We start from the raw sequence: 26,962 nt of genomic DNA on the forward strand, positions 1-26,962 counted from the left end.
CTCAGATCTGGAGAGTCTATGTCCCCTTCAAAACTAGGGCAGTAGACTTTGAACAGGTGATGACAGTAAGGCAGAAGTGGTTGGAGGAGGCCATTCAGGCCACTTACTAGCTGAGTGGCCTCCAGTCACTCCAAGAACCCTTTTAATCTGTAAAAATAGGGATGGCATTATTTGCCTCTTGGTATTGTAGCGAAGATAAAATTACAAAAAGCAACTGGCAAGCTAGTGTGACCCCATAGGACGGCAGCCCACCAGACTCCCCCATTCCTGGGATTCTCTAGGCAAGAACACTGAAGTGGGTTGCCATTTCCTTCTCCAATGCATGAAAGTGAAAAGTGAAAGTGAAGTCGCTCAGTTGTGTCCAACACTTCGCAACCCCATGGACTACAGCCCATGGGATTTTCCAGGCAAGTGGTTTGCCGTTGCCATTGCCAGGGATGGATTATTCCTTTTTTTCTTTCCTCCTCTACTTCCTCCCTTTCTTCCCTTTCCTCCATGACTCAGTGATACCTTCAGCCTCTTACCTGTCTTTTATCGTTGCATGGCTTATCACTGGCGTGTGTAGAGAGCCCATAATGTGGTGTGAGACCCCAACAGTCATTCTCACCACTGTTGTAAGTCATGGCCAAGTGTTTGGAGGAGGGTGGAGGAGGATGTGATCACAACATTTAAAATCAAGTCAGTAGGAGCCAATTTTACTTAATAATGCTCTTTCTCCGCCCAGTGCCACCAGGCCTGTTCTCATTGGATCATGATACTTCATTTGCTGGTATCTTTGGAAAATAATGTATTCCATATAAGTGGATTTTTAATTTATTTCACAGAAAAATGAGTCCATCTCCTTGTGGAAAATTATGCTAAACCTTCTCTAAGCCCAAAGGCACAGAAGGAAATAGAACACGTAAGTGATAATGGTGCAGAAGAAAGCATTGTCTTATATGATAAAGTCCCACTTGGAGAGCTTTTTAACGTTTTTCACACTCAGGAAATACTCCAGAACTGAGTGAGGGATCCAGGTGTGGGGTCTAGGCATCAGCAGTTTTTAAAGCTCCCCAGGTGATTCTAATGTGCAGCCAAGGCTGAGAATCACTACTAAGCGGTTTCTTAATACTCTAAGCCTCTATGCTTCTATGAATTATATGTCTATGTTTCTACAAATTAAAAAGAAGGAGAAGAAGTAGGGGAAGGAAACTACAGTTATGTGGCTGCCACAGGCAAATGCTAAGGCCCACAAGCATAGGGAAGGTGGAAGTGTAAGTCACATCACTATGGAATGAAGATGACAGACCAGTTCCAGAATAAGGGCTGAGCACTGGCCCCACGGTTGATAGCCATGTGCCAATAACAAACATTGGAAGTGGACAAATGGGCAGAGAATAAAGAAAACACAAATGCCAAGTGAGAATGAAAAAGAAAGGGAATATTATTTAATGGAAAGGAGACTGGTGGATACAATATTTAAATTCTTTTTGAGGGATAAGATGGTCAAGTAAAAACCCAAAACTAAATGACAGAGATAATAGAGCAGCAGTGATCTTTGTGCAGTTTGTCTTCTCTGATTGGGGTAATTTCCTCAGGTCAAGTTTTGGGTTTGGTGAAACTTGGGAAAATGATATATTGAGCAACATGTGATCAACACCAGGCTAATGGCCCTGCCTGAAACTTTGGAATTTGATGAATGTATTCATTTACTGAGCCTCACATCTAATAAGAAGAAGCATAAATACAAATATAGAAGGAAGTGTGAGCAAATGAGTTCAAATGATAGAAGGTATTTTATACACATTGATTAGCACGGAAAAGAAAGTAGAAAGTATCTGGTTTCAGACACCTGGTTTACGGTAACTTATGTATATAAATAGCCTCTCTAATTTCTTCCTATTTATTTTCCCCTCAACCCTCTACTCTCCTCTTCCTCCTGCAAACACTGTAGGTCAAAAACACAATAAAACTTACAGGTTTGTGTAAAATTGTGTAATCAGAGGTGGAGGAAGTATCTTACACTGTTGGTGGGAATATAAATTGGTACAGCCACTATGGAAAACAGTATGGAGGTTGCCCTCAAAAGCTAAAAATGGAGCTGCCTTTTGATCTAGCAATCCCACTCCTGGGCGTATATCCTGACAAAACTATAGTGAGAAAAGATACATGCATCCCTATGTTCATAGGAGCACTATTCTCAATAGCCAAGACACGGAAACAACCTAAGTATCCACTGACAGAAAAATGGATAAAGAAGATGTGGTTCACATATACACAATGGAATATTACTCAGCCATAACAAGAATGAAATAATGTCATTTGCAGCAACACAGATGGACCCATAGATTATCCTATTAAACAAAGTAAGTCAGATTCAAGAGGGAGGGGGATACGTATACGTCAGTTCAGTTCAGTGGCTCAGTCATGTCCGACTCTTTGTGACCCCATGGACTGCAGCACACCAGGCCTCCCTGTCCATCACTAACTCTCATAGTTTACTCAAACTCATGTCCGTTGAGTCAGTGATGCCATACAACCATCTCATCCTCTGTCGTCCCCTTCTCCTCCTGCCCTCAATCTTTCCCAGCATCAGGGTCTTTTCAAATGAGTCAGTTCTTCGCAGCAGGTGGCCAAAGTATTGGAGCTTCAGCTTCAGCATCAGTCCTTCCAATGAATATTCAGGACTGATTTCCTTTAGGATGGACTGGTTAGATCTCCTTGCTGTCCAAGGAACTCTCAAGAGTCTTCTCCAATACCACAGTTCAAAAGCATCAGTTCTTTGGGCTCAGCTTTCTTTATAGTCCAACTCTCACATCCATACATGATTACTGGAAAAACCATAGCCTTGACTTGATAGACCTTTGTTGGCAAAGTCATGTCTCTGCTTTTTAATATGCTGTCTAGGTTGGTCATAACTTTTCTTCCAAGGAGCAAGCATCTTTTAATTTCATGGCTGCAGTCACCATCTGTAGTGATTTTGGAGCCCAAAAAATAAAGCCTCTCACTGTTTTCACTGTTTCCCCATCTATTTCCCATGAAGTGATGGGACCAGATGCCATGATATTAGTTTTCTGAATGTTGAGCTTTAAGCCAACCTTTTCACTCTCCTCTTTCACTTTCATCAAGAGGCTCTTTAGTTCCTCTTCACTTTCTGCCATAAGGGTGGTGTTGTCTGCATATCTGAGGTTATTGATATTTCTCCCAGCAATCTTGATTCCAGCTTGTGCTTCTTCCAGCCCAGTGTTTCTCATGATGTACTCTGCATAGAAGTTAAATAAGCAGGGTGACAATATAGAGCCTTGACGTGCTCCTTTCCCTATTTGGAACCAGTCTGTTGTTCCAAGTCCAGTTCTAACTGTTGCTTCCTGACCTGCATACAGGTTTCTCAAGAGGCAGGTCAGGTGGTCTGGTATTCCCATATCTTTCAGAATTTTCCAGAGTTTGTTGTGGTCCACACAGTCAAAGGCTTTGGCACAGTCAATAAAGCAGAAGTAGATGTTCTTCAGGAACTCTCTTGCTTTTTTGATGACCCAATGGATGTTGGCAATTTGATCTTTGGTTCCTCTGCCTTTTCTAAATCTAGTTTGAACATCTGGAAGTTCATGGTTCATGTACTGTTGAAGCCTGGCTTGGAGAATTTTGAGCATTACTTTACTAGCATGTGAGATGAGTGCAATTGTGCAGTAGTTTGAGCATTCTTTGGCATTTCCTTTCTTTGGGATTGGAATGAAAACTGACCTTTTCTAGTCCTATGGCCACTGCTGAGTTTTCCAAATGTGCTGGCATATTGAGTGCAGCACTTTCACAGCATCATCTTTTAGGATTTGAAATAGCTCAACTGGAATTCCATCACCTCTACTAGCTTTGTTCATAGCGATGCTTCCTAAGGCCCACTTGACCTTGCATTCTAGGATGTCTGGCTCTAGGTGAGTGATCACACCATCATGATTATCTGGGTCATGAAGATCTTTTTTGTATTGATCTTTTTTGTACAGTTTTGTATAGACATATGTATACCTATGGCTAATTCATGTTGCTGTATAGCAGAAACCAACACAATATTGTAAAGAAATTATCTTTCAATTAAAAACAAATTAAAAAGTCAGAAAGACAAATACTATATGATGTCACTTTATGTGGAATCTAAAATTCGACACAAATGAACATAGCTATGAAACAGAAACTTACTCAGACATAGAGAACAAACAGACTTGTGGTTTCCAAAGAGGAGGTTGGGTGGGGATGGAAAAGTGGGAGTTTGGAACTGGCAGATGCAAACTACTATACATTGGCTGGATAAACAACAAGCACCTACTATACAGTACAGGGAACTAAATTCAATATTGCGATAAACCATAATGGAAAAGAATATGAAAAAGTATATATATTTGAATAACTGAGTCACTCTGCTGTACAGCAGAAATTAACACACTGGAAATCAACTATGCTGTGCCTATTCATGTCCGATTCTTTGTGACCCCATGGACTGTAGCCCATCAGGCTCCTCTGTTCGTGGGATTCTCCAGGCAAGAATACTGTAGTGCGTTGCCATGCCTCCTGCAGGGGATCTTCCCAACCCAAGGACTGCACCCAGGTCTCCCACATTGCAGGCAGATTCTTTACCGTCTGAGCTACCAGGGAAGCTCGTTTATCAACTATACTTTAACTAAATTAAAAGAAAGAACTATGGAATAAAAGAAGAGGAGGAAGGGAATAAGCTGGGAAACACTGTCTATTTTGAAGAAGTAATTTTCAAACTTTAGTTAACTTTAGTTGACTGAAGTATTACTGGGAAAGGGTTGGAGAACTAAGATGAATTTAAAACAGAGAAAAGGTAGCTACGTCATGTTCAGCATGCCTTTTCTCCGGGTCTTTCCACATCATGAAGATGCTGTAGGGAGCAGAGTTTGGAAATGATTTGAATATGAGAGTTGACATTAGAAGATTTCCAAAAAAGACTCAACATCCTACCTTTTCATTGTCCTTCCTGCCTGTATTTCCCTCTTAATTTGTTTTACTACCTTAAAGTCCCCTAATCAATTATTCCTTTGGTTCAGTAAGTTTCCACTGTTGGAAGCTCAAGCAAGTTACAGAGGTCAAAGAGCTTTCAGTCCTGCTGCTGGGACTTCAGATTTCCAGATAAGATGCTGTGCAGGCAGGACGTGGAATTATAGGAGGTGGGGGATGGGTAACACTGGAGGAAGATGATGAGGATGTCCTAAAGAAGGGAATGACAATCTTTTCCTTCCTTCCTACAACACTTTGTGGTTTCCTGTTCTTAGACTTTTTATAGCAAACCAGAGTTTTGCTAAATTATTTACACTGCTATATCAGAAAATGGATTCTGGAATGTAAATAGATCCTTGGATCACAGTCCATTTATAAGTGGATATCTTCCTAAAATGCATGATTGACTATTTAGCATGGAAGAGGTTATCTCTACAAAACTCATATTGAAAAATGTGGAAGTTCACACATTTAAAAATTGCTCAGAGTTTAAATGTTTATCTAAATGGGATATCTCTGAGGAACCAGAAGGAATGTGAGGCAAAGTTTATGATTCCCATGATTATAATTTGGTTGCTGCCATGGAGAGGCCTCTAATATAGTGGTTCTTAACTCTGGAGTTAGTCATACCTTGGGGAATCTGAGAATTGAATGCATTCTTTCCATGAAATGCATACACACAGAGAATCTTATGTACATTTTCAGAGGATTCACAGAACTCCCTAGAGACTTCTAGTTGTTCTTGGACACTAGGCTGATTTGTTGCTCTATTGAATTCAGGGAAAACACTAGTCCATGTATTCCCATTTAGAATAGAAAAATTCCTGTTTGGGAATAGGGTGAAGGGTAGGAGTGAACTCTGTCCCACTGCTTATAGGACCCAGTGCATTTAACTTTGAGAGAGGATTCAAGAGCTTGCACAAAATGCAGAAAGATGTATTAGGCACAGTCTTTTCTCTCAAAGAAAATTAGATATGGTGACTAGAGTAATAAGGGACAAAAGTAGTAGTACTGTTCACTGTTGACCAGAAAAGTAGACTAGATCTGGATCACAGAGGATCTTGAACGCTAGGTTAAGAAACTGAAAATTAATTTTGAAAACCAGTATGTTTCAACCTACAGTCATTCTTGTACAATTTTCATCTTTCTGCCATTATTTATATCTTAATATAACAATTAGATCTTTTTTCAAACTGATCCTCCTTTAAAACTTTTATTTTTTAAGGCTTAATGTCTGTGGTTTTGTGTTTTATTATAATCATTTCTAATACATATGTAAATAAAAACATACCTTTTAAAATAATAAAATGAATTTGCATTCTACCTGAAATTATCTCATATGCAACTGGTAGTGGGTTTTCTTCACTTTGGAAAACATTGAAGAGTGAGATATGGGTTTCTGAGTAGATGGGAAGTCATAAGAGATGTTCTTTAAAAGGATTCATTGAGCAGTTGAGTGTTAGTTGGAATGGAGAGACTGGTGGCAGTGAGACCAAGCAGATACCAAAGATCTAGGAGAAAATGGTGAGACACTGGACCAGGGAGGCTAGGGAAAATAAAGAGTGGAAGTAAGATGAACAGTCTTTCTAGAGTTGGAACTCAAACCAATTGTCAAGTAAATTATTTAGTAAGTCAGCTCTTAAAGGAAATAAAATAATACAACAATGTGTTTATTTCTGTACATTATTTATATTTTAATTATTGCATTATTTTATTTTTCTTAGTAAAAGAAAATACTTGCTATATTTCCCCACTTCCTTACTCAATTAGTATTTTTAAATGAATATGGTTGAAAGAGGCATTAAAATTCTATGCATTTTTGTTGATTATGAGAAAGAATCTGAGACCTGGATTATAAGGTTAAAACTCCAATGGCTACTTTCTGTATACTTCTGTAATCTTCCTCAATTTGTTTAATTTTTCTAATTAACTGAAAAAAAAGATGTAATTCCTGTCCCATTTACTTTGCAGCTCAAATAACACAAGGAGTGCAACAGACCTTTTTCTATTATAAGGCATTATACGTCATGCATCATTTGATGAAAGGTGTTCTTCTCATTATTATTGGTTGTCTTATAAAGAAATTGTGTAAGTGAAATTTCATTCAAATTTCTTTTTTATTTCAATGAATATGCTATGAGAATATAGGAGAGTTGATCTTTAATTTGGGGTTCCTAGTTAGCCTGATTAAAATATTATGCTGGAAAAGAATAATTTCAGTATGCCTTGATGAAGAAATTTCAAGTGATTTGGACACTGTGCTTACATTTTCCCTACAGGACTATAATGCCTACTGTATAGGGGTAGAGGGCATTCCAGGAATATCAATAATGTATTCTTTTCTTTCCAGGACTCTAAAAATCTAGTAAATATTTGCTCTGATTATTATAGAAATGAAAGAGTAAATGAGCTCCTATTTTATTTTTTTAATTGATTAATTTATTTTAATTGGAGAATAATACCATATTGTGATGATTTTTGCCATACATCAACATGAATCCAGTACTTTGGCCACCTCATGTGAAGAGTTGACTCATTGGAAAAAACTCTGATGCTGGGAGGGACTGGGGGCAAGAGGAGAAGGGGACAACAGAGGATGAGATGGCTGGATGGCATCACCGACTCGATGGATGTGGGTTTGGGTGAACTCCGGGAGTTGGTGATGGACAGGGAGGCCTGGCGTGCTGCGATTCATGGGGTCACAAAGAGTCAGACATGACTGAGCGACTGAACTGAACTGAACTGAACTGAACATGAATCAGCCGTAAGTATACATAAAATCATTTTAAACTTGGTCATACCTGATATTTAGAACATGGAATCAGTTGAAACATTGGGGAAAGAGCTGAGAACTTGCAGAAAGATGCTCTTGGTTCAAGTCTTGGGGTTACCTCTAATAAGCTACCTGATGTTGGGCTTATACTTAAATCTTTGAGTCTTGGTTTCCCTAGGAAATACTAAAACTGACCTTAGCAAGGTTGACTGCAGTATCAAATAAGATGACAAGAAAATCATCTTTGTTAAAGTGCTATATAGACATCATCATTAGTGTTACAGTAAAAGTATTTATTTAATGCTCACTGTGTTCTTTGCATATATTAACTCATTTAACCCTTATAATTAACCCCATAACATAAATACTATCATTATCTCAACTTCCTGGAAGAGAAAACTAACTAATCTAAACACTAAATAACTTGCCTATTGCTACATATTAAATGACAGATGTAGGATTTGAAGTCAGACGCATTGACTCCAAAGCCTTCATCATCCTTATTCCTAAGATAAGGATATTCTAATCACCTAAAGAGCTTCAGAACTTCCAAAAATTACCCACTGTGTTTTAAGAACTAATATGGAAACATTTTTAATGGAGTAATACTTCCCCTACATCCTCTTTCCACCATCTCATATATGTGCTGTGCTGTGTTTAGTCGCTCAGTTGTGTCCGGCCTTAAATTATGTTATGCGTGTGCATGCTAAGTCTTTTCAGTTGTGTCCAATTCTTTGCTACACTATGGACTTTAGCCCTCCAGGGTCCTCTCTCCATGGGATTCTCCAGGCAAGAATACTGGAGTGGACTGCCATGCCTTCCTCCAGGGTACTTCCCGACCCAGGGATTGAACCCGCATCTTTTAATCTCCTGCATTGGCAGGTGGGTTCTTTACCATTAGCGCCACCTGAGAAGCTTAAATTATGTTATAGGGAGAGTTAAATGAACTTAAAAGGATCTAGGTACAATTCAGCATTAATCTCAAAGAGCATTTCTATTTCTTCCCATGTACTATGTTCAGTTCAGTTTAGTTCAGTCGCTCAGTCGTGTCTGACTCTTTGCAACCCCATGAATTGCAGCACACCAGACCTCCCTGTCCATCACCAACTCCTGGAGTTCACTGAGACTCACATCCATCGAGTCAGTGATGCCATCCAGCCATCTTATCCTCTGTCGTCCCCTTCTCCTCCTGCCCCCAATCCTTCCTATGTTAGATAGAACTATTTTCTAACCTTGATACATGAATCTATGACTTTTAGCCATTTGGCTTAAAAATACCTTTTTCAGCTCTGAGAAATTTTTTCCTTTGTGGCCATAGGAAATCTGCTGCACTTGTTTGGGCACTGATGTCAAACAAGGAAGACACAGGCTCACTCCTTTCCTACCAAGGAGGACTTTACCTATATGGTTCCTCTTGTCTATACTCTCTGTCTGTGAAGATGAGCAGGAAGGGAGATGAACATGAAGATGGATGACAAGTGACTCAAGTTAAACTATGCCCCAAAGACAATTATAACCAGGACTAGAGAAAAAACAAGGATAAGAGTAGGTATCTACATGTATACTCTAACTTGCATCTGTAGTGACTCATAGACAGAATTTGAATATAGGTTTTTCTGTTTTGAGAGCTTGTTCCTCATAACCACCATACTGAGATACCTCCCCTAGGTCCAGTAACTTACGCAATTGGCCCCAAATCAAATGTACATCCATAAACCAATCTATGAAACCTTAAGGATACAAGACACTGTATTAGTAAAGATTTTAGGGCAATTTGTGGATTCTAAATATGTACCTCTCTGCCTTAATGTATATTCATCTGAATTCATTCATTCACTCACACCCATTAAACAAAGATTTATTGGGATCCAATAAGCACAGTTAGGGATAGTGAATGCAGGGGAAACAGAATAACAAATTAGAGACTCTGCTCTTAACAGCTTACATGGAAAGCTGGATATATATTTTTATATATATAAATAACTTAAAAGTACAAATAAATGCCACAAGAGAGTTACAAATAAAGGTGTGAGGTATCTTCTAGGTGTGCGTGTGTGTGCACGTGCATGTGTGCATGTATGTGCATATATGTGCATGAGTTTGGCAACTGGCTATGGCTAAAGAGAGGGCTCTACACTTGAACAAATTCAAGGAAGTAGGACATTAAAAAAGGACTGCAAGAAAATTAGCTTGGTTAGTATGAGGGGTCTGTAAAAAAGTGGTGAAATATAAAACTGGCACTATAAGCAACACATTATACTCCATATTCAAAGGACTGATGGAACTGGTTCTATCCTCCAGCAAGAGTGTCTAGCAATACTATACAGCTGCTGCTGCTGCTGCTAAGTCGCTTCAGTCGTGTCCAATTCTGTGCGACCCCATAGACAGAAGCCCACCAGGCTCTCCCGTCCCTGGGATTCTCCAGGCAAGAACACTGGAGTGGGGTGCCACTGCCTTCTCTGTACTATACAGCAGGGGTCAACAAACCGTAATTTGAGGGTCAAATTTGGCCCCTGGTCTGTTTTCCTATAGCCAATAAACTTAGAATGGTTCTTATATTTTAAAGGTTTGTTTAAAATCAAATAAACAAACAGAAAAATATGTGACAGACCTGTTTGGGGCACACAAAACCTAACCTACTTACCATCTGCCTCTTTACAGAAGTTTGTAAATCCCTGCAGTGTATAAAATGGATTGATGGGGGGATACTGGGTTAGGGGGAACCAGGTTAATAGGGCACAGCAATAGGTTAAGAAAGGAAGAGTGAGGCAATGTTTGAAAGCATGGACTCTGGAAACGAAGGAGCCTGGAGGAAGACAAGGCTCGATATGTACGCATTTGGGAGTTGTCTCAAAATAACTGAAGTCAGAATAATAAATGAAAGGGGAAACGGCCAAGAACTGGTCTTTGATAAATCTCTTTTTATAGTATGAGGAGGAAGAAGAGGAGCTAGCAATAGAAAGATTAATGAACTGTAAGAGAAATGGCAAGGAATCAGAAAAAGAATCTAAAGTCTAACATCACTGACTTCTCAGGTGGGAGAGGGAAGAGGAGTTGACAGCATCAAATGCTACAGAGAAGTTACTGAAAAGGACACAAACTTGATGACCTAATATCTTTGCTTCAATTTATTCCATTAGCACATTTTCTATGTCCTTGGCTTTTCCTTGCCTGAAGGTGCTCTACCCAAGTGAGAATATGATGCTATTGAGATGCTACACCTTCAGCTGCTGGGACATAATAGTGATCCTATTCCTTAAATTTAGCTTCTCAGGTTGTTTCTGTCCATCATCTTCCAAATAAAGGTAGATACCAGGGCCCCTCCAATTCTCCCCAAACTACCTCTTTTCTATATCTCTAGACATCCTTGGAAGATTCTTGACTAATGTCTTAAAAAATCAGTTTATTTTCAGTCCTATACATCTTGAATTGATGGACTGGATAAACATAATAGTCTAGTTGCAACATTTACTTCCAGATTTTATAATCATTATTTGGAAATAAGACCAAGCTATAAGAAAGAAGGAACTTCATGTTGCCATACCATAAACATTCTGAAATGCATTACAAAACACCCTGAGAAGCAGTCAGAGTAACATGTAAGAGGTTTAGAACAATGATTGTAGAGAACAGGAGAGGGTGTCCACTGACTGCTACTGCTGCTGCTGCTAAGTCGCTTCATTCGTGTCGACTCTGTGCGTCCCCATAGACGGCCACCCACCAGGCTCCCCCGAGTGGATTGCCATTTCCTTCAATGCATGCAAGTGAAAAGTGAAAGTGAAGTCACTCAGTCATGTCTGACTGTTAGCGACCCCATGGACTGCAGCCTACTAGGCTCCTCCATCCATGGAATTTTCCAGGCAAGAGTATTGGAGTGGGCGCCATTGCCTTCTCTGATCCACTGACTAGAGATGAATAAAGAGATTGCTCACTATGACCGAAGACCTAACTGAATTACAAACAATGACTCAGCTTTGGGAGTGATTGTTTGGACTATCAACTAGGAATAGGACACAGAAAACTACACTTTAAAACATACTTTTATGTGGATGAAAGTATATTTCATGTGGATGATCTCAGGAATTTGGTATCAGACTAGTGAATTATGGAGAAGCTTGGCATTCAAATTTGATATGAAGTGATGGTTGGAGGGGGGGAAAGATTCTTGTACTTGGGGGTGGGACTTGGATTTTAGAGCAGCATCAATTTTGAGTGGAGACATGATTTGTCAGGTGTGACTGGGAAGTGGTGGTATTACAGGGAAGAGCCAATTGTGCCTCCAAGTTGGGTCTGTTTCTTTTATTTCAGAACCTTTGCTTCACATAGCTTTTGTTCACTAAAAGGATGCTGTACAGACACAAAGATCGGCCTCGGGAACCCTGCATCTCTGCCTGAATGTTAAACCAAAATGCCTTTGTTCTGGATCCTGTCCATGAGTGGATAGGAAGGAAGAAATTAACACATCCCCTCCCTATGGCTGGACATTTCAGGAGATATTTGCTAGATTAATGGCCTTTTTGCTTTACTTCCTCTTTTCCCCTCATCTCTGTTTTATAAAAGAACCTGACATCCAGACCCTGATAATATGGTTATTTTGAGACATTAGTGTGCCATCTTCTCAGTCTGCTGCTTCCCAAATAAAGTTGTATTCCTTGCCCCAACACCTCATCTGTAGACTTATTGGCCTGTTGTGCTGCAGGCAAAGCAAGCTTAGACTTGGTAACAGTGGCAAAGTGAATAGCACTGGTCCCTAGGAGGTCCAGCAGCTGGGAAAGGAAGATAGCAAATTAGAGGAGCCATCAGTGTGGAAATGAAAGATTGTAAAAAAGGAGCCAGGCAGCTGCCATCCTCCACCATGACTTGTTTAGGGGCACACATATCATAGGGCTTACATTGCTGAGTCTATCAATACTCCATCACAACAAAGTGTTTGTAGAAAATGTACTGCCCAGGCTAAGGCTGGTGGGTTGGCAGTGAGGATGTGGGGGAAGCTTCTGCAGGAGTTCAGAGGGCAGGTGGGAGCTCCGAGAGGCAGCAGCAGAGGGAGGGAGCTGGCACTGTCCTCTGGAACTAAAAGCTCTGTGCTTTCTATACATGTAATCAGCCTCAGAGTGTGCTAAGCCACTGGGGCCCTCTTTTCCTGTCCTAATGTTCTTTATGACCACATCCCTTTGGAGAAGAAGGAAGTGGAGGACCATTGACCCCTTACATTTGACCCCAAATTACTATGTTGCTGTGGAAAGTTTTTATTGATTTTATTTTAATATTTTTTCCTAGATAACAGTGATGGGATTTAGCTCATGGGTTGGTTTCTAGAAGGATATATCTTCTCAGAAGATGACAGGATCTGAGGTGTTTTGACCCAAGTTTGGAAATAAGCAGAGTAGAAGTGATTTTTTTTTCAGGAACAATATGAAGTGTGTAGGAAGCACTCATACAAAGAGCCCAACAAGGCATATTTTCCATGAGGCCACATAGCCCAGAGGCCTGATTTGACAAGCTAAATATGCATCTGTAGTGCAGGTCTTTATGACACTGTAAATAGGATGCTGGGATGAGAAAGATGTAAGAACAGCTCTAGAACCAAATCCTTAAGTTGAACTTGGAAATGAATGGTTAGACTGACTTCAGGATATGACATCCCACTTCATTCATAAAGGGAATCAAAAGAAATTTGAAGAGGAACCTTCCTACACTAGTTGGTGGGAATGTAAACTGGTATAGCCACTATGGAGAACAGCAAGGAGGTTCCTTAAAAGACTAAAAATAGAGCTACTATATGATTCAGCAATCCCACTCCTGGGCATATACCCAGAAAAGACAAAAATACTAATTCAAAAAGAAACATGCACCCTAGTGTTCACAGCAGCATTATTTACAATATTCATGACATGGAAGCAACCTAAGTGTCCACTGAGGGATGAATGGTTAAAGATGTGGTACAAATATACAGCAGAACATTACTCAGCCATAGAAAGAATGAAATGATGCCATCAGCAATGTGAACGGACCTAGAGATGATCATAGTCAGCAAAGTAAGTCAGAAAGAGAAAGACAAATACTATGTGCTAGCACTTACATGTGGAATCTAAAATATGATATAAAGGAACTTATTTATAAAACAGAAATGGACTCACAGATAGAAAACGAACTTATGGTTACCAAAGAGGAAAGGGGAGGAGGGATAACAGGGATCAACAGATACACACTACTATATATAAAATAAACAACAAGGACCTACTGTATAGCACAAGGAACTATATTCAATATCTTGTAGCAAACTATAATGGGAAAGAATCTGAAAATTCTTTATACATATGTATACAAGATATATATATATATATATATACATTATATATATAAAAATGAATCATTTTGCTGTACACCTGAAATACTAGAAATCAACTATACTTCAACTTTTAAAAAGTTGCAAGGAAACTCTGTACCGAATACTAGATGGATTAAATATCTAATCCGGGAGTAAAAACACAAGGGAAGTCCCATAAAAACTTTAGACCACCTAAATAAGAAAAAAAGAAAACAAAAGCAACTTGAAGGATGCTTGCTGTTGTGTGATGAGGAGGAGATACCTGGGCTCTGCAGCAGGAGAGCCCTGGCGTGGCTTGTCCTGGGTTGTGCACACATCCCCACAACTCTTCAGCCTCTGTTCCCTCCCCTACTTCCTTCAAAAGGAGAAAAATCATGCCGAGCTCCTCCCACCTCCTTTCTAAAGCATCTAGTACTATCCATACACGCAGTCCTTCAAAACTGGAGATTAATTACACTTATGATTTTAAAAATCCTAATTTCTGCCCAGATGTGGATGGAGATCAGGACAACTTACTGCTTGTTAAGATCACATGTCCTTAGTCTAGAGCTAGGGATACCTCATTATTTCTTACAATGAATATGTCACCATAAAATACAGTTGACATTTCAGCAGAGACCACGATTAAGCAACAAGACAATTACCAAACAGAAAGAATCCCAGGGAACAGTCCTATAAAATACCCAGAAAAGTACATTCAGCCTCATTTGGTTTTATGATTTCCAACTAGTTCTTAGAATTTTGAGCCTGACTGCCTTTCTAGGAAACTTGGAGGACTGCTGAAATGCAGAGTTCTGGTAAGCTTTCATAGTCACTGACCTTAGCATTGTAAAATCATTAATAGTCAGGAGAAAATCCCTTCTGTGGCAGACAGAAGCTCAGAGTTTCATGCCCCTCTTAAAAGTGGAGGAAACACAGACTAATAGCTTGTGAGATAACTGCCTCCAAGATGGGAGGATGGAAGTAGCACTTTCAGGATTGATAGAGGCTCTCCTGGGATGCTGGCAGTCATGATTCTGAACCTGATCTCCATGCGGGCTTCTCTATATGGGGCAGCCAGACTACTTAGGTCAGGTACTCAAGAATTAGAGGTACTGTCCCATTCTCCTCACCTCACTCCTTTCATGCTAAACCTAGAAGCTGCTGAAAGGCTTTTCACAAGGGCTATGTGATGCTTTCTGGAGTTTAGTCTTGTTTATTTGAGTCAGATTTTTTTTTCCTAAATATTTAGTTCTTTAAATTGAGAAATCACCTCCTTCCCTCCTTCCTGGCAGCCTCAGTGAGCACCACTGTGTGCCAGCCACTGTTGCATACATAGGGACACTGTTGTGAACAAGATGGCTCCAGCCCAGGTCTGGGGAGCCTGTAGTCTACTGGGGAACTGGATGCAGGCAGCTCACTCCAGTTCCTCTCACATGCCCTGCCTCACAGCTGATTCTTTTAGGGTCTGGCCCTGGTGCCCCTCTGGAGGAGCAGTGCACCCTCATGTCTGCAGGGATAACCATTCTAGGATGCTCAGCAGGCTTGAGATTGTCCCAGCCTGAGTGAGAACACTGCTCAGGGGTGAACCGCTCCTCTACCTCCTCATCAGCAGGTAGGCTCCCATGGCCTTTGAGAATAATCTCATCTCACTGAGGCCCGCCACGAATAGACCTAGAGTGGATGATGCACTACCTTTGTTTCAACGAGACAATTTCTGAATAAAAATACTTACCACAGAGATGAAATACCATTGGTTTTCAGTCTAGTTCCTGATTTACTCATCAGGTGACTTGGAGTTTCCTCATCTAGAAGGTGAGAGTAACAGCTGTACCTCTCACACTGGGACAGTTGCTAAGATCACATGAGTTAATATGTGGAATGATCTGGCACTCTGCCTGGCACATAGCAAGGGCTCCTTCAGTGTTAACTCCTGCTATTTCTGCTCACCCTAACTGAAGGTCCCTGTGATGGCACATTTCTAAGACATTTTCCTGAGATGTGAGAAATGCTTCTTCAGTAGCTATGAAGGGCACTTTCGAAATTATAGAAATTTCCAAACTTCCTTGAGTACATTTCTTCATTTTCTACCTATACACATGAACAGATTAACCTGTACCCTGAGCCACTAAGATCAATGATACTAAGATACTAAGCACATCAGTAATTCACAACTCACAAGCCAAGTGAAACCCTAAACCTAAGAAGATCAGTGGAAGCATTCTCTGGGAGGAAACCTATGTTCTCTCCTCACCTCATTGCACTGAGGCAATCAGAGCATTTGGGCGAGCTTCAGTAGCAAAAGATGCTAGAACCCTGCTGCCCACACTTCATTAAATCCGGGCAGAAAACACAATGTCTCAGCTATTGAGGGGAGGAAGCTACAGGAGCCAGTGGAGCCTGAGGATGGTTGTGAGCTTGGCTGGAAAGGAGAAACAATTGATGTGTGGTTCAAGAAAATGGTTAAACAGAGAGAAGGGGTATGGGGAGGTCTCTGCCACTCACAGACACACTGTTACCTACCAGTTCTTTCTTCTTCATGCACTCCATGAGGATGATGAAGAGGTGCTGAGCTTGGGTTCGAGTGTATGTGAAAGTCTTCTGGATGGTTACCAATAGCTGGTCCCTCAAAGATTCATTTATAAGTCTGTAGTGAAAAAAATGTTGAAAATGAGTTAACTCAGATCCTATCTAGTACATATTTTTGACAAGTATAGAATACAAGAAAACATTTATTTTAGATAGGAGCTTTTTCTTCCAGTATTTTTTTCCCACAGCAGTTATTTTGTGATAATCTTTTTTAGAAAGTACATTTAAAAATAAATCCATTTTTAAATCTCAGTACTTAAATGAGTAAAGTAAGAAGATAGATTTGGTTACTTTTAGTCCATTCTAAAGGAGATCAGCCCTGGGACTTCTTTGGAAGGAATGATGCTAAAGCTGAAACTCCAGTAATTTGGCCACCTCATGCGAAGAGTTGACTCATTGGAAAAGACTCTGATGCTGGGAGGGATTGGGGGCAGGAGGAGAAGGGGACCACAGAGGATGAGATGGCTGGATGGCATCACTGACTGGATGGATGTGAGTCTGAGTGAACTCTGGGAGTTGGTGATGGACAGGGAGGCCTGGTGTGCTGCGATTCATGGGGTCGCAAAGAGTCGGACACGACTGAGCGACTGAACTGAACTGAACTGATGGTTCTCCCTTTTTTTCTTTTATATGGCATATATCTAATGCCCTCTTGCTCAAGTGCTGTTATCAAAAAATACCTTCAATTAATCCTTTGCATCTTGGTAAAAACTTACTATATTACTTATTTGAAGGAGATTTAAATTTCAACTTCATGTCCAACTGTGGAAAGAAAAAATTTATCTCAATGAGGGATTTTTGAATATCAATGAATGAGGAGAAATAGGACTTAAGTTTCCTCTAAAATCATACCATGGAGATAGTAGCTGATCTGGTTCACAATTCAGGTCCTTTTACTGTGTTGTTTGCCAACAAAAGCCTGATCATATTGACTACTTTATTAAAAGATAGTTTTTGTATTATAGAAGAGTGAATTAAAGCAAGGAAGGTGCATCATTATCAGTCAAAGCTCAATTATCTCTTGAATATGGAACAATCACAACTAATTTTAACTCTTTTATCAATAGACTGGTGAGAATGGGCTACCTCCACCAGGCATCAAATAGCTGGAATGAAAATCCACTTTATATTGATAGGTACTATTCCAAATCAGGAAGATAAAACTGCTCCTAAGGACTACGGACAAAATTATCATAATTTGGCTATCTTTTACAATTGACAAACCACCTTCACACAAGAAGTACCAACTCCTAGATAAAATAGTATACTATAATTATTATCTCATTTGGTACCTACAAAAAACTTGATAGGCAAGAGATTTGTCCAACTCAAGAGGGAAGAACAATGTAGCCAGAAAGAGCCAGTTACTTAAGACCATTAGAAAAACAAGTGCAAAACCAGAACCAGAACCCAGTTCTTCTGATTCCTTGTCTAGTGCTCTTTCTACTCCACCATCCTGCCTCATAGGACACCGAGTGCAATGCAAGTGTACTTGTACACCTCTTGGTGTACACCTCTCTTCATCACGGTGGTTTACACAGGAAATTATGATATCACTGACCTGCTGTGTCCCCGGATTGAAGATTCACTTAGACTCACTAGGCTGGATACTATGGTGGCCCTACTTTGAGGTGAGTGCATTCCCAATGACAGATTTATTCCAAGGACCCTGGAATGTCACTCAGCTCAATGGAGGATTGTGTTACCCCTTTTGCCCCACAGGAAGATTTATATCATGAACATACACATTTAGAAAAAGAGAATGACCCAGATAAAGTTGAAAAATGATACCAAATCCTCACAAGATTACCGAATTATTCCATAGGACTCCATAGCTTTAGGTGTAGACCAGTTTGAAGCCATTCATTCATTCGTTCATATTCACTCGACAATTGCTTCAGTTCAGTTCAGTAGCTCATTTGTGTCCACCTCTTTGCAATGCCATGAATTGCAGCACACCAGGCCTCCCTGTCCATCACCAACTCCCGGAGTTCACTCAGACTCACGTCCATCGAGTCAGTGATGCCATCCAGCCATCTCATCCTCTGTTTTCCCCTTCTCCTCCTGCCCCCAATCCCTCCCAGCATCAGAATCTTTTCCAATGAGTCAACTCTTCTTCGCATGAGGTGCCCAAATAACTGGAGTTTCAGCTTTAGCATCATTCCTTCCAAAGAAATCCCAGGGCTGATCTCCTTCAGAATGTACTGGTTGGATTTCCTTGCAGTCCAAGGGACTCTCAAGAGTCTTCTCCAACACCACAGTTCAAAAGCATCAATTCTTCGGCACTCAGCTTTCTTCACAGTCCACCTCTCACATCCATACATGACCACTGGAAAAACCATAGCCTTGACTAGATGAACCTTTGTTGGCAAAGTAATGTCTCTGCTTTTGAATATGCTATCTAGGTTGGTCATAACTTTTCTTCCAAGGATTAAGTGTCTTTTAATTTCATGGCTGCAGTCACCATCTGCAGTGATTTTGGAGCCCAGAAAAATAAAGTCTGACACTGTTTCCCCATCTATTTCCCATGAAGTGATGGGACCAGATGCCATGATCTTCGTTTTAGTGGTATCTATTTAGTGCCAGACATTGTGATGAATGCTAAAGCTACAGAGATAAATGAGATATACCACTCATAACCAATTGATTTTCTGGAAGAGTCAAGACATGAGATATACCCGGGCAAATGTCTACTTGACAGGTAACCTGTGTGGGTGAGTCTAGAGATTTTTGCAATATAAAGTGTACATAAATGTTACACATGATTAACAACAGAAGAGACTCTTCTGATTAGCCACTTGATAGATCCAACCACTCATCTGCAGGTGTTTAATTCTGACAACAACCCAAAATCTGTTTTCTATTGCTAACCATTTGTAATGAAATCCCAGTTCCCTGAGGTCATTAACTTTTGAAGGATCTGTCTGTCACTGGTATGTAGTTTGTCACTTTGTAAAAACTGAGAAATGATGTGCAACTTAGTGGATTGTGGGCCTCAGTGGTTAGGAGAGCTAAAGACACTAAGCATCTTATACTTTCTAGTCCAATTTCACAACTGACTAAAATTGTGGCTTTGGTTAAATCATTTAGCAACAGAACCCATGGAATTCTACCTCTAGAAGTACAAGAATTCACCAGATTGGTGTTTTCCAAAGCATAGGATAATTGTCATTGTTGGAGCAGAGGTGGATTTAGGTGAAACAAAGGTGATATGATCCTTTCAGAGCAATAAGTTATACTCAGTAAACATTAAATAACTGCCATTCCTGGTTAACTTCTTTTTCTATCCTCTGACTGCATCAAGGGGAAAATTTCATTTCTGATGCTTCTTTGCCTATAACAGCTCACAAACACTTGCAAATCCCCCCTTTTGGCAGAGAAATAACAGGTTTTCGATCGCACATTCTTTGCAGAGAGTTTAATAACACTGTATTTAAAAAGATACTGTATGACAGCTTGACATGTTCATAGTGCGTGGTTTATGACTCACAACGGGTTTCACTGAGATAATCTCATTTAATCTTCATAACAGTATTCGAGAAAGGAAGGTGTCAATTCGTTTCCAGAGGAGAAGACTGTGGTCCTAAGAGGTTAGATGACATGTACAAAGTCACAGAGCTTGATGATTGCTGTGCTTTGGTTGGGTCTATTTTATCCAGCCTTCCTTCCATGGTATTGCTTTTCCTCACTGAAATCTATAAATGTCTTTCACTTTCCTAATCATCTGCACTGGAGGTAGAAATTTGAGTGTATTTGTTGTAGGAAATTGCTTTTCTTTGGTTTGACATAGAGAATATCTGAAGGAAATCAGACAAGATTGGAGAAGACAAGGGGGAACTGGTAAATGTGGACAGTGGCAAAGTGCATTTATTGTAATACCTTGAAGATGACATTTGCTTCTAATTGTCCACAAATATTTTTTATGCTGACATAGATGTCTTCCATTTGGCACAAATTCTTACTCGGTCTCTCTACTGCACCCTTCTTATTTTGTGACTACCTCCTTATGATATTGGGAGGCCTACTTTCTTGAAAATATTACTTTCTTAGCTCTTTGCAATTTTTTTCCCTGTACAACATTGGAATAATTTAAAAATCTTGACTACTATATTTAATCATGAGCAAAAATAGAAATAGCCCATTTTAGATTTCTTTTTATGGCACTAGAATGGTGATTGAAATTTTTTTTGACACCAAAACATGGTCAATTATTATATAAAATTTTAGTTCTAGAACTGGGTCTTTGACAAAATCTTGACTATTTATGGAAACTGTTGATTTGTGGCTCCATATGTACCAGTGCTATTTTTGGTAAACCTCAAATTAGAAGGTTTTCTGATTTAGGAAGTGTAGTCATTGAAGTGAGGAAAATCTCTACACTCTGGCATTTGTGTCTCCATTTAAATGCTGTACTTGTGATCTGCAGCTTTTCAGATGAGTCACAGGGTTATTTGAAATAGGTCAGTGTTTACTCAAAGCTCAAAGTAACCAATAAAACTTCCCACAGTTTGTTATTAGTATTCTGTTCAAATGCTGGCAATTTAACCCACATGGACATATTTTTCTCAGAATGAATTTAATTACCTGCAATATCAGAGTTTTGTTCCTAGATTTAAAAATTGGAAAATGCATTTAGAATTCAATGGGACTCGATAACTAGGCTTAGGCTAATGGCTTTCAGGGAAGGAGACCTTCTTATGCCCCCACAGACACTCTGATAACTTATTCAGATACAATATGAGAAAATTTTACTTGTATCAAGAATGATTGTTAATAATATCACAATTTGATACTTACAAAATATCATTTCTCATGGAATCTAAAAAAAAGAAATTTTATTATTTGCTTAAAGTGAAAGTGAATTACTAAATTCAACATTTAAGAGCACAAAAAGTTTACATCTTGTCTAAGGTCACAGAGACTAGTATTTTTCTTTTCTTCTTTACCAAAAATTATCATTCCCAAATGGGTGGGGTCACAGGTAACAGCATGATTCTTCTTAAAGAAGAGGACAGCACCATGAATAAAAGCATCATGGTCACCAGGGGCAGGTTGCCTGGATTTCAACTGTCACTTGCTAGCTGTGTGATCTTGTGCAAATTACTTAGTATTTCCATGTCATATTTTTTGTATATGTAAAATAGGGATTATAATAGTACTTATCTCATAGACTTATGAATATTAAATGGATTAATCTTTGCAAAATGCTTACCAAAGTGCCTGATACACAGCAAGTCTTATGTGAGCATTTGCTATTATTAAAGCACAGTCCTCCACAGACTTCCCTGGAGGACCAATGGTTAGGATTCCATGCTTCCACTGCAGAGGGCCTGGGGTCAATCCCTAGGTGAGGAACTAAGATCCCGAATGCCACATAGCATGGTCAAAAAGAAAAAAAAAACAAGCACAATTCTACAGTGCTCCTTGGGAGAGTCACTGACCAGTTCCTCTTGTCAAGAAGCACAACCAGGGGCTGGGGTCTCTGTGTGTTATACATGGTTCTCTCCTGTCAAAAGGGCTCCACACACCTTCGGAGAGGTCAGAGATCACCATTCTTTCTTACATTTGAGGTAGAGATACTTAGATTTGGAGGCTTAATTATAATGGAAGCTTGCAAACACCCCATGCAGGCATCTAAACATCCATTCAATTCACTGAATAAACAATATTGGTGCTTCCTATGTGAAATGCACTAAGGCTAGGGGCAGAGAAATGAATACTATTTAGTCCTGCTGCTGCTAAGTTGCTTCAGTCGTGTCCGACTCTGTGCGATCCCAGAGACAGCAGCCCACCAGGCTTCCCCGTCCCCGGGATTCTCCAGGCAAGAACACTGGAGTGGGTTGCCATTTCCTTCTCCAATGCATTAAAGTGAAAAGTGAAAGTGAAGTCACTCAGTTGTGTCCGACTCTAGCGACCCCATGGACTGCAGCCTACCAGGGTCCTCCGTCCACGGGATTTTCTAGGCAAAAGTACTGGAGTAGGGTGCTATTGCCTTCTCCACTATTTAGTCCTAGCTACAAGTAACTCACAAGATTGTAAGTCACATATTCTGGTCATTTATTAACAGGTAACACACTCCAAATTTAGGAATGTAAAACAGCATTTATTTATTGTGATGATAATTCAAGAATTTAGGCAGAGCACAGCAGAGGTGACTCATCTTGCTCAAATGGTGCCAACAAATCACTAATTGGTTTCTTCTCTATCCTCCTCTACTACATTCCCTAGTGTTGATCTAATGGTTCTCTTACAAGGCAAATATGATTCTGTGACATCCTTCTTAAAACCCTGAAATAGTTTCCCATCACTAGCAGCATAATATCTCAGCTTACACATGGCATTTAAGACTTATCATGGTCTCTCTCCAGGCTAGGCTCATCCCCTGCCACTCTCTCACACATACTCTATGAAACACTATTATCATTCAAACACACCAGACTCTTGCATGCTTCTACGTCCTTCAACTTCCTGCTTAAAATACTCTCTACATCTGATCCCATCACTCAAACTCATCATTCGTAATTCAGCTCCAAGTCCACCTCCTGTGTGAAAATCTCTGATTGCCACTCTATTGACATTCTCATAGCACTGGATACTTACTAATTACTGTAATTATTAGACTGCATGGAAATTATTTATTTACATGTATGTAGGTTATACACTCCTTGAAGGAGTGAATGCATCTTAACAGTGCCTGTATCTAAGCTCTAGCAGAGTGCACAGCTCAATATTGGTTCTAGAAGAATGTTTGTGGGTTGACTGAGGGAATGAGTGGCCACCTGTTTTGTGGCAGTTGACCAGGTGGTCTTCCCCAGTCCCCTGTGCTCTGTGTGTTGGTATGAACTTCAAATCTGTTTGGGAGAATGCAAGAAGTGGCATAGGGTTTTCTGCCCCCCAGGAATCTGATTTTCTTGATTCTTTTTTTTTTTTTTTTAAATCAGTTCCTCTCTGAGAAATATTCTAGGCCTCTGTGAGTTTTTTTACTCTCACATGGTATTTAGGAAAAAACTGGCCACCAAACTCTAAAACCTATATTTGGTTCTAATTCTGAAGGCTGTTTTCCCCCTTTGAGTAGCTTTGTTGCTCTTGTCAGGAGCATATGCTTGTTCACTGTGTTTCCCTTATAATGCTTAGGGCAATGCCTTGCCCATAAGAGTGCTCAATAACTGTTTGAAGACTTTAATTTCCTTCACATAGACTCTTGGTGTTTTTAAATTCCATCTGCAAGTAATTATATGACATAAAAATCAGCTCACTGGGGACAAAGAGAGGCTACATGTGCAGAGCAAGTGCCCGCAGGCTCCTGCAGTGCTCAACCCTGGGATCCCCGCTGGCTTGCCTACTCGGCATGGCCAACAAGGAAGCACCTTTGATGATGCAGTAGAAGAATGTGTGATCAACGAAGAATATAAAATATGGAAAAAGAACACCCCTTTTCTTTACAACTTGGTGATGATCCATGCTCTGGAGTGGCCTAGCCTAACTGCACAGTGGCTTCCAAATGTAACCAGACCAGAAGGGAAAGAATTCAGTATTCACCGACTCGTCCTGGGGACACACTTGTCAGATGAACAAAACCACCTTGTGACAGTCAGCGTGCAGCTCCCTAATGATGATGCTCAGTTTGATGCTTCACACTACAACAGTGAAAAAGGAGAATTTGGAGGTTTTGGCTCAGTTAGTGGAAAAATTGAAATAGAAATCAAGATCAGCCATGAAGGAGAGGTAAACAGTGCATGCTATATGCCCCAGAACCCTTGCATCATTGCAACAAAGAATCCATCCAGTGATGTTCTTGCTTTTGACTATTCAAAATATCCTGCTAAACCAGACCCTTCTGGAGAGTGCAACCCAGACTTGTGCCTCCGTGGACATCAGAAGGAAGGCTACGGGCTTTCTTGGAACCCAAATCTCAGTGGGCACTTACTGAGTGCTTCAGATGACCACACCATCTGCCTGTGGGACATAAGTGCTGTTCCAAAGGAAGGGAAAGTGTGGATGTGAAGACCATCTTTACAGAGCACACAGCAGTAGTAGAGGTTATCTCCTGGCATCTGCTCCATGAGTCCCTCTTTGGGTCAGTTGCTGATGATCAGAAACTCATGATCTGGGATACTCCTTCAAACAGTACTTCCAAACCAAGCCACTCAGTTGATGCTCACATTGCTGAAGTGAACTGCCTTTCTTTCAGTCCTTATAGTGAGCTCATTCTTGCCACAGATCAGCTGACAAAACTGTTGCCCTGTGGGATCTGAGAAATCTGAAACTTAAGTTGGATTCCTTTGAATCACATAAGGATGAAATAGTCCAGGTTCAGTGGTCGCCTCACAATAAGACTATTTTGGCTTCCAATGGTATTGATCAAAGACTGAATGTCTGGGATGTAAGTAAAATTGGAGAGGAACAATCCCCAGAAGATGGGCCACCAGAGTTGTTGTTTATTCATGGTGGTCACACTGCCAAGATGTCTGATTTCTTCTAGACTCCCAATGAACCTCGGGTGATTTGTTCTATATCAGAAGACAATATCATGCAAGTGTGGCAAATGGCAGAGAACATTTATAATGATGAAGACCCTGAAGGAAGCATGGGTCCAGAAGGACAAGGATTTAGATCATGTCTGCATTTGTGATCTTTAGACTCCCCTTTTCTTCCTTTCAACTCTGAGATTGATTTAACACTGGTTTTGAGACAAAGACTTTGTTTGGTTATCCCTCTATAATAAGTTCTATCAACAATGTTATTAGTTCAAACAGAAGGTGTTTTCTAAATATTAACTGGGGGCTTCTTGATTCAGCAAAGCCACAGACTTATATTTAAATTTTCTTTAGGAGTTTTCTAGTAATAGAGGTCTAAAAGTAGCCACAAAAGGGGGAATACAGTGTGTGGTTATTTTTCTTCTTATGCTATAGCCCCAAGTTTTTCAGACTCATTTAAGTAAAGGCTAGAGTGAGTAAGAAATAGAGCCAAGTGAGGTAGGTGTCTGAGCCATGAAGTATAAATACTACAAGATGTTGTTTTTATTCAGGAAATAGGGGAGATTCAAGTCATACAAATTCCTACATGCTGAACTTTTCTAGGATGCACATTTCCTTACATAGACGAGTCTCCTCTCAGTTTCTTCAGTTAAGTCAAAACGTGTTCCTCCTTCCCCATATATTTTTGCGTGTTAGTGTATTTCTTGAGCTGTTTTCATATTATTTCTCTCCTTTCTGTGAAATGGTGTTTTTAAAAAAAATTTTGACCACCAAGTTGTAAGGATGTATGCCTTTACCTGACAATTATACCACAGGTAGACTGTTCAGCTAAGTTGAGAAGAATGAATCAATAGCTTGTATTTGTTCTAAAAATTAAAAATTAAATTCATCCTGGATAGGAGTTGCTTTTTTTTTTTTTAAAGGAGTTAGTCCTTCACCACTAGTTTAATACCATCTCTATTTTGGGTGACCTGTTTCACCAGCAGGCCTGTTACTCTCCTTGACTAACTGTGTAAGTGCATATAATGCAATAAATTGCTTTTCTATATAAAAAATCAACTCACTGTGATAACCATATGGAAAAGAATATGAAAAATTATATATATATATGTATTAACTGAACCACTTTGCTGTAAAGTAGAAATTAACACAACACTGTAAATCAACTATACTTCAATAAAATAAAATTTAAAAATCAACTCAACATACATCTACATTTTTTTTTCAACTAATTTCAGGTCAGGCATAGAATGGGTGAGATCAGTATTGCAATCTTCTATAGAGGATAGAATACTATAATTAAGGCTCTATGATATGGTGCTTCTGGCTGGAATCCAGTTCTTTCATTTACTAGTTGAGGGACCTGAGGCAGGTTATCCCATCTCTTTAATCCTCCATCTCCTTATCTGTTGAAAGGGGATAGAATATGTCTTCATAGATTGATACGTTCAGAAAAAAGGCTTCCCAGGTGGCACTAGTGGTAAAGAGCACAACCTGCCAATGCAGGAGACTTAAGAGACATAGGTTTGACCCCTGGGTTGGAGAAAGGCGTGGCAATCCACTCCAGTATTTTTGCCTGGAAACTTCCATGGACAGAGAAGCCTGGAGGGCTACAGTAGTCCATTGGGTCTGAAAGAGTGGGACATGACTGATGCCACTTGGCACACATGCACACACACAAACTTAGAAAAAAAGATCAGGTACACAAAGAACCTAGCACTGTTTCTTGTACATAATAGGTGCTCAATAATAAGTAGTTTTTTGTTATTATTAAATACCCCAGGGGCTTTCACACCTGCAAGGAATCCTAATAATGCCCAGATCAGG

At 39.9% G+C, this 26,962-nt stretch overlaps 1 protein-coding gene and 1 pseudogene across 7 annotated transcripts in view; one reads left to right on the top strand and one right to left on the bottom strand.

The window, feature by feature from the left end:
• The window catches only part of TRPM3 (transient receptor potential cation channel subfamily M member 3), a 612,207-nt gene that overhangs the window by 180,441 nt on the left and 404,804 nt on the right, over window positions 1-26,962 (bottom strand). For all 7 annotated transcript variants that reach the window (XM_070794649.1, XM_070794646.1, XM_070794648.1 and 4 more), the window contains one exon: window positions 16,593-16,716. In XM_070794649.1, coding sequence (XP_070650750.1) covers window positions 16,593-16,716 — 124 coding nt within the window. The remainder of the gene's footprint in view (window positions 1-16,592; window positions 16,717-26,962) is intronic.
• On the top strand, window positions 24,008-25,937 carry LOC109562493 (histone-binding protein RBBP4 pseudogene; annotated as a pseudogene).

The sequence above is a fragment of the Bos indicus genome, chromosome 8, assembly GCF_029378745.1.
Source record: "Bos indicus isolate NIAB-ARS_2022 breed Sahiwal x Tharparkar chromosome 8, NIAB-ARS_B.indTharparkar_mat_pri_1.0, whole genome shotgun sequence".
NCBI lineage: Eukaryota > Metazoa > Chordata > Mammalia > Artiodactyla > Bovidae > Bos > Bos indicus.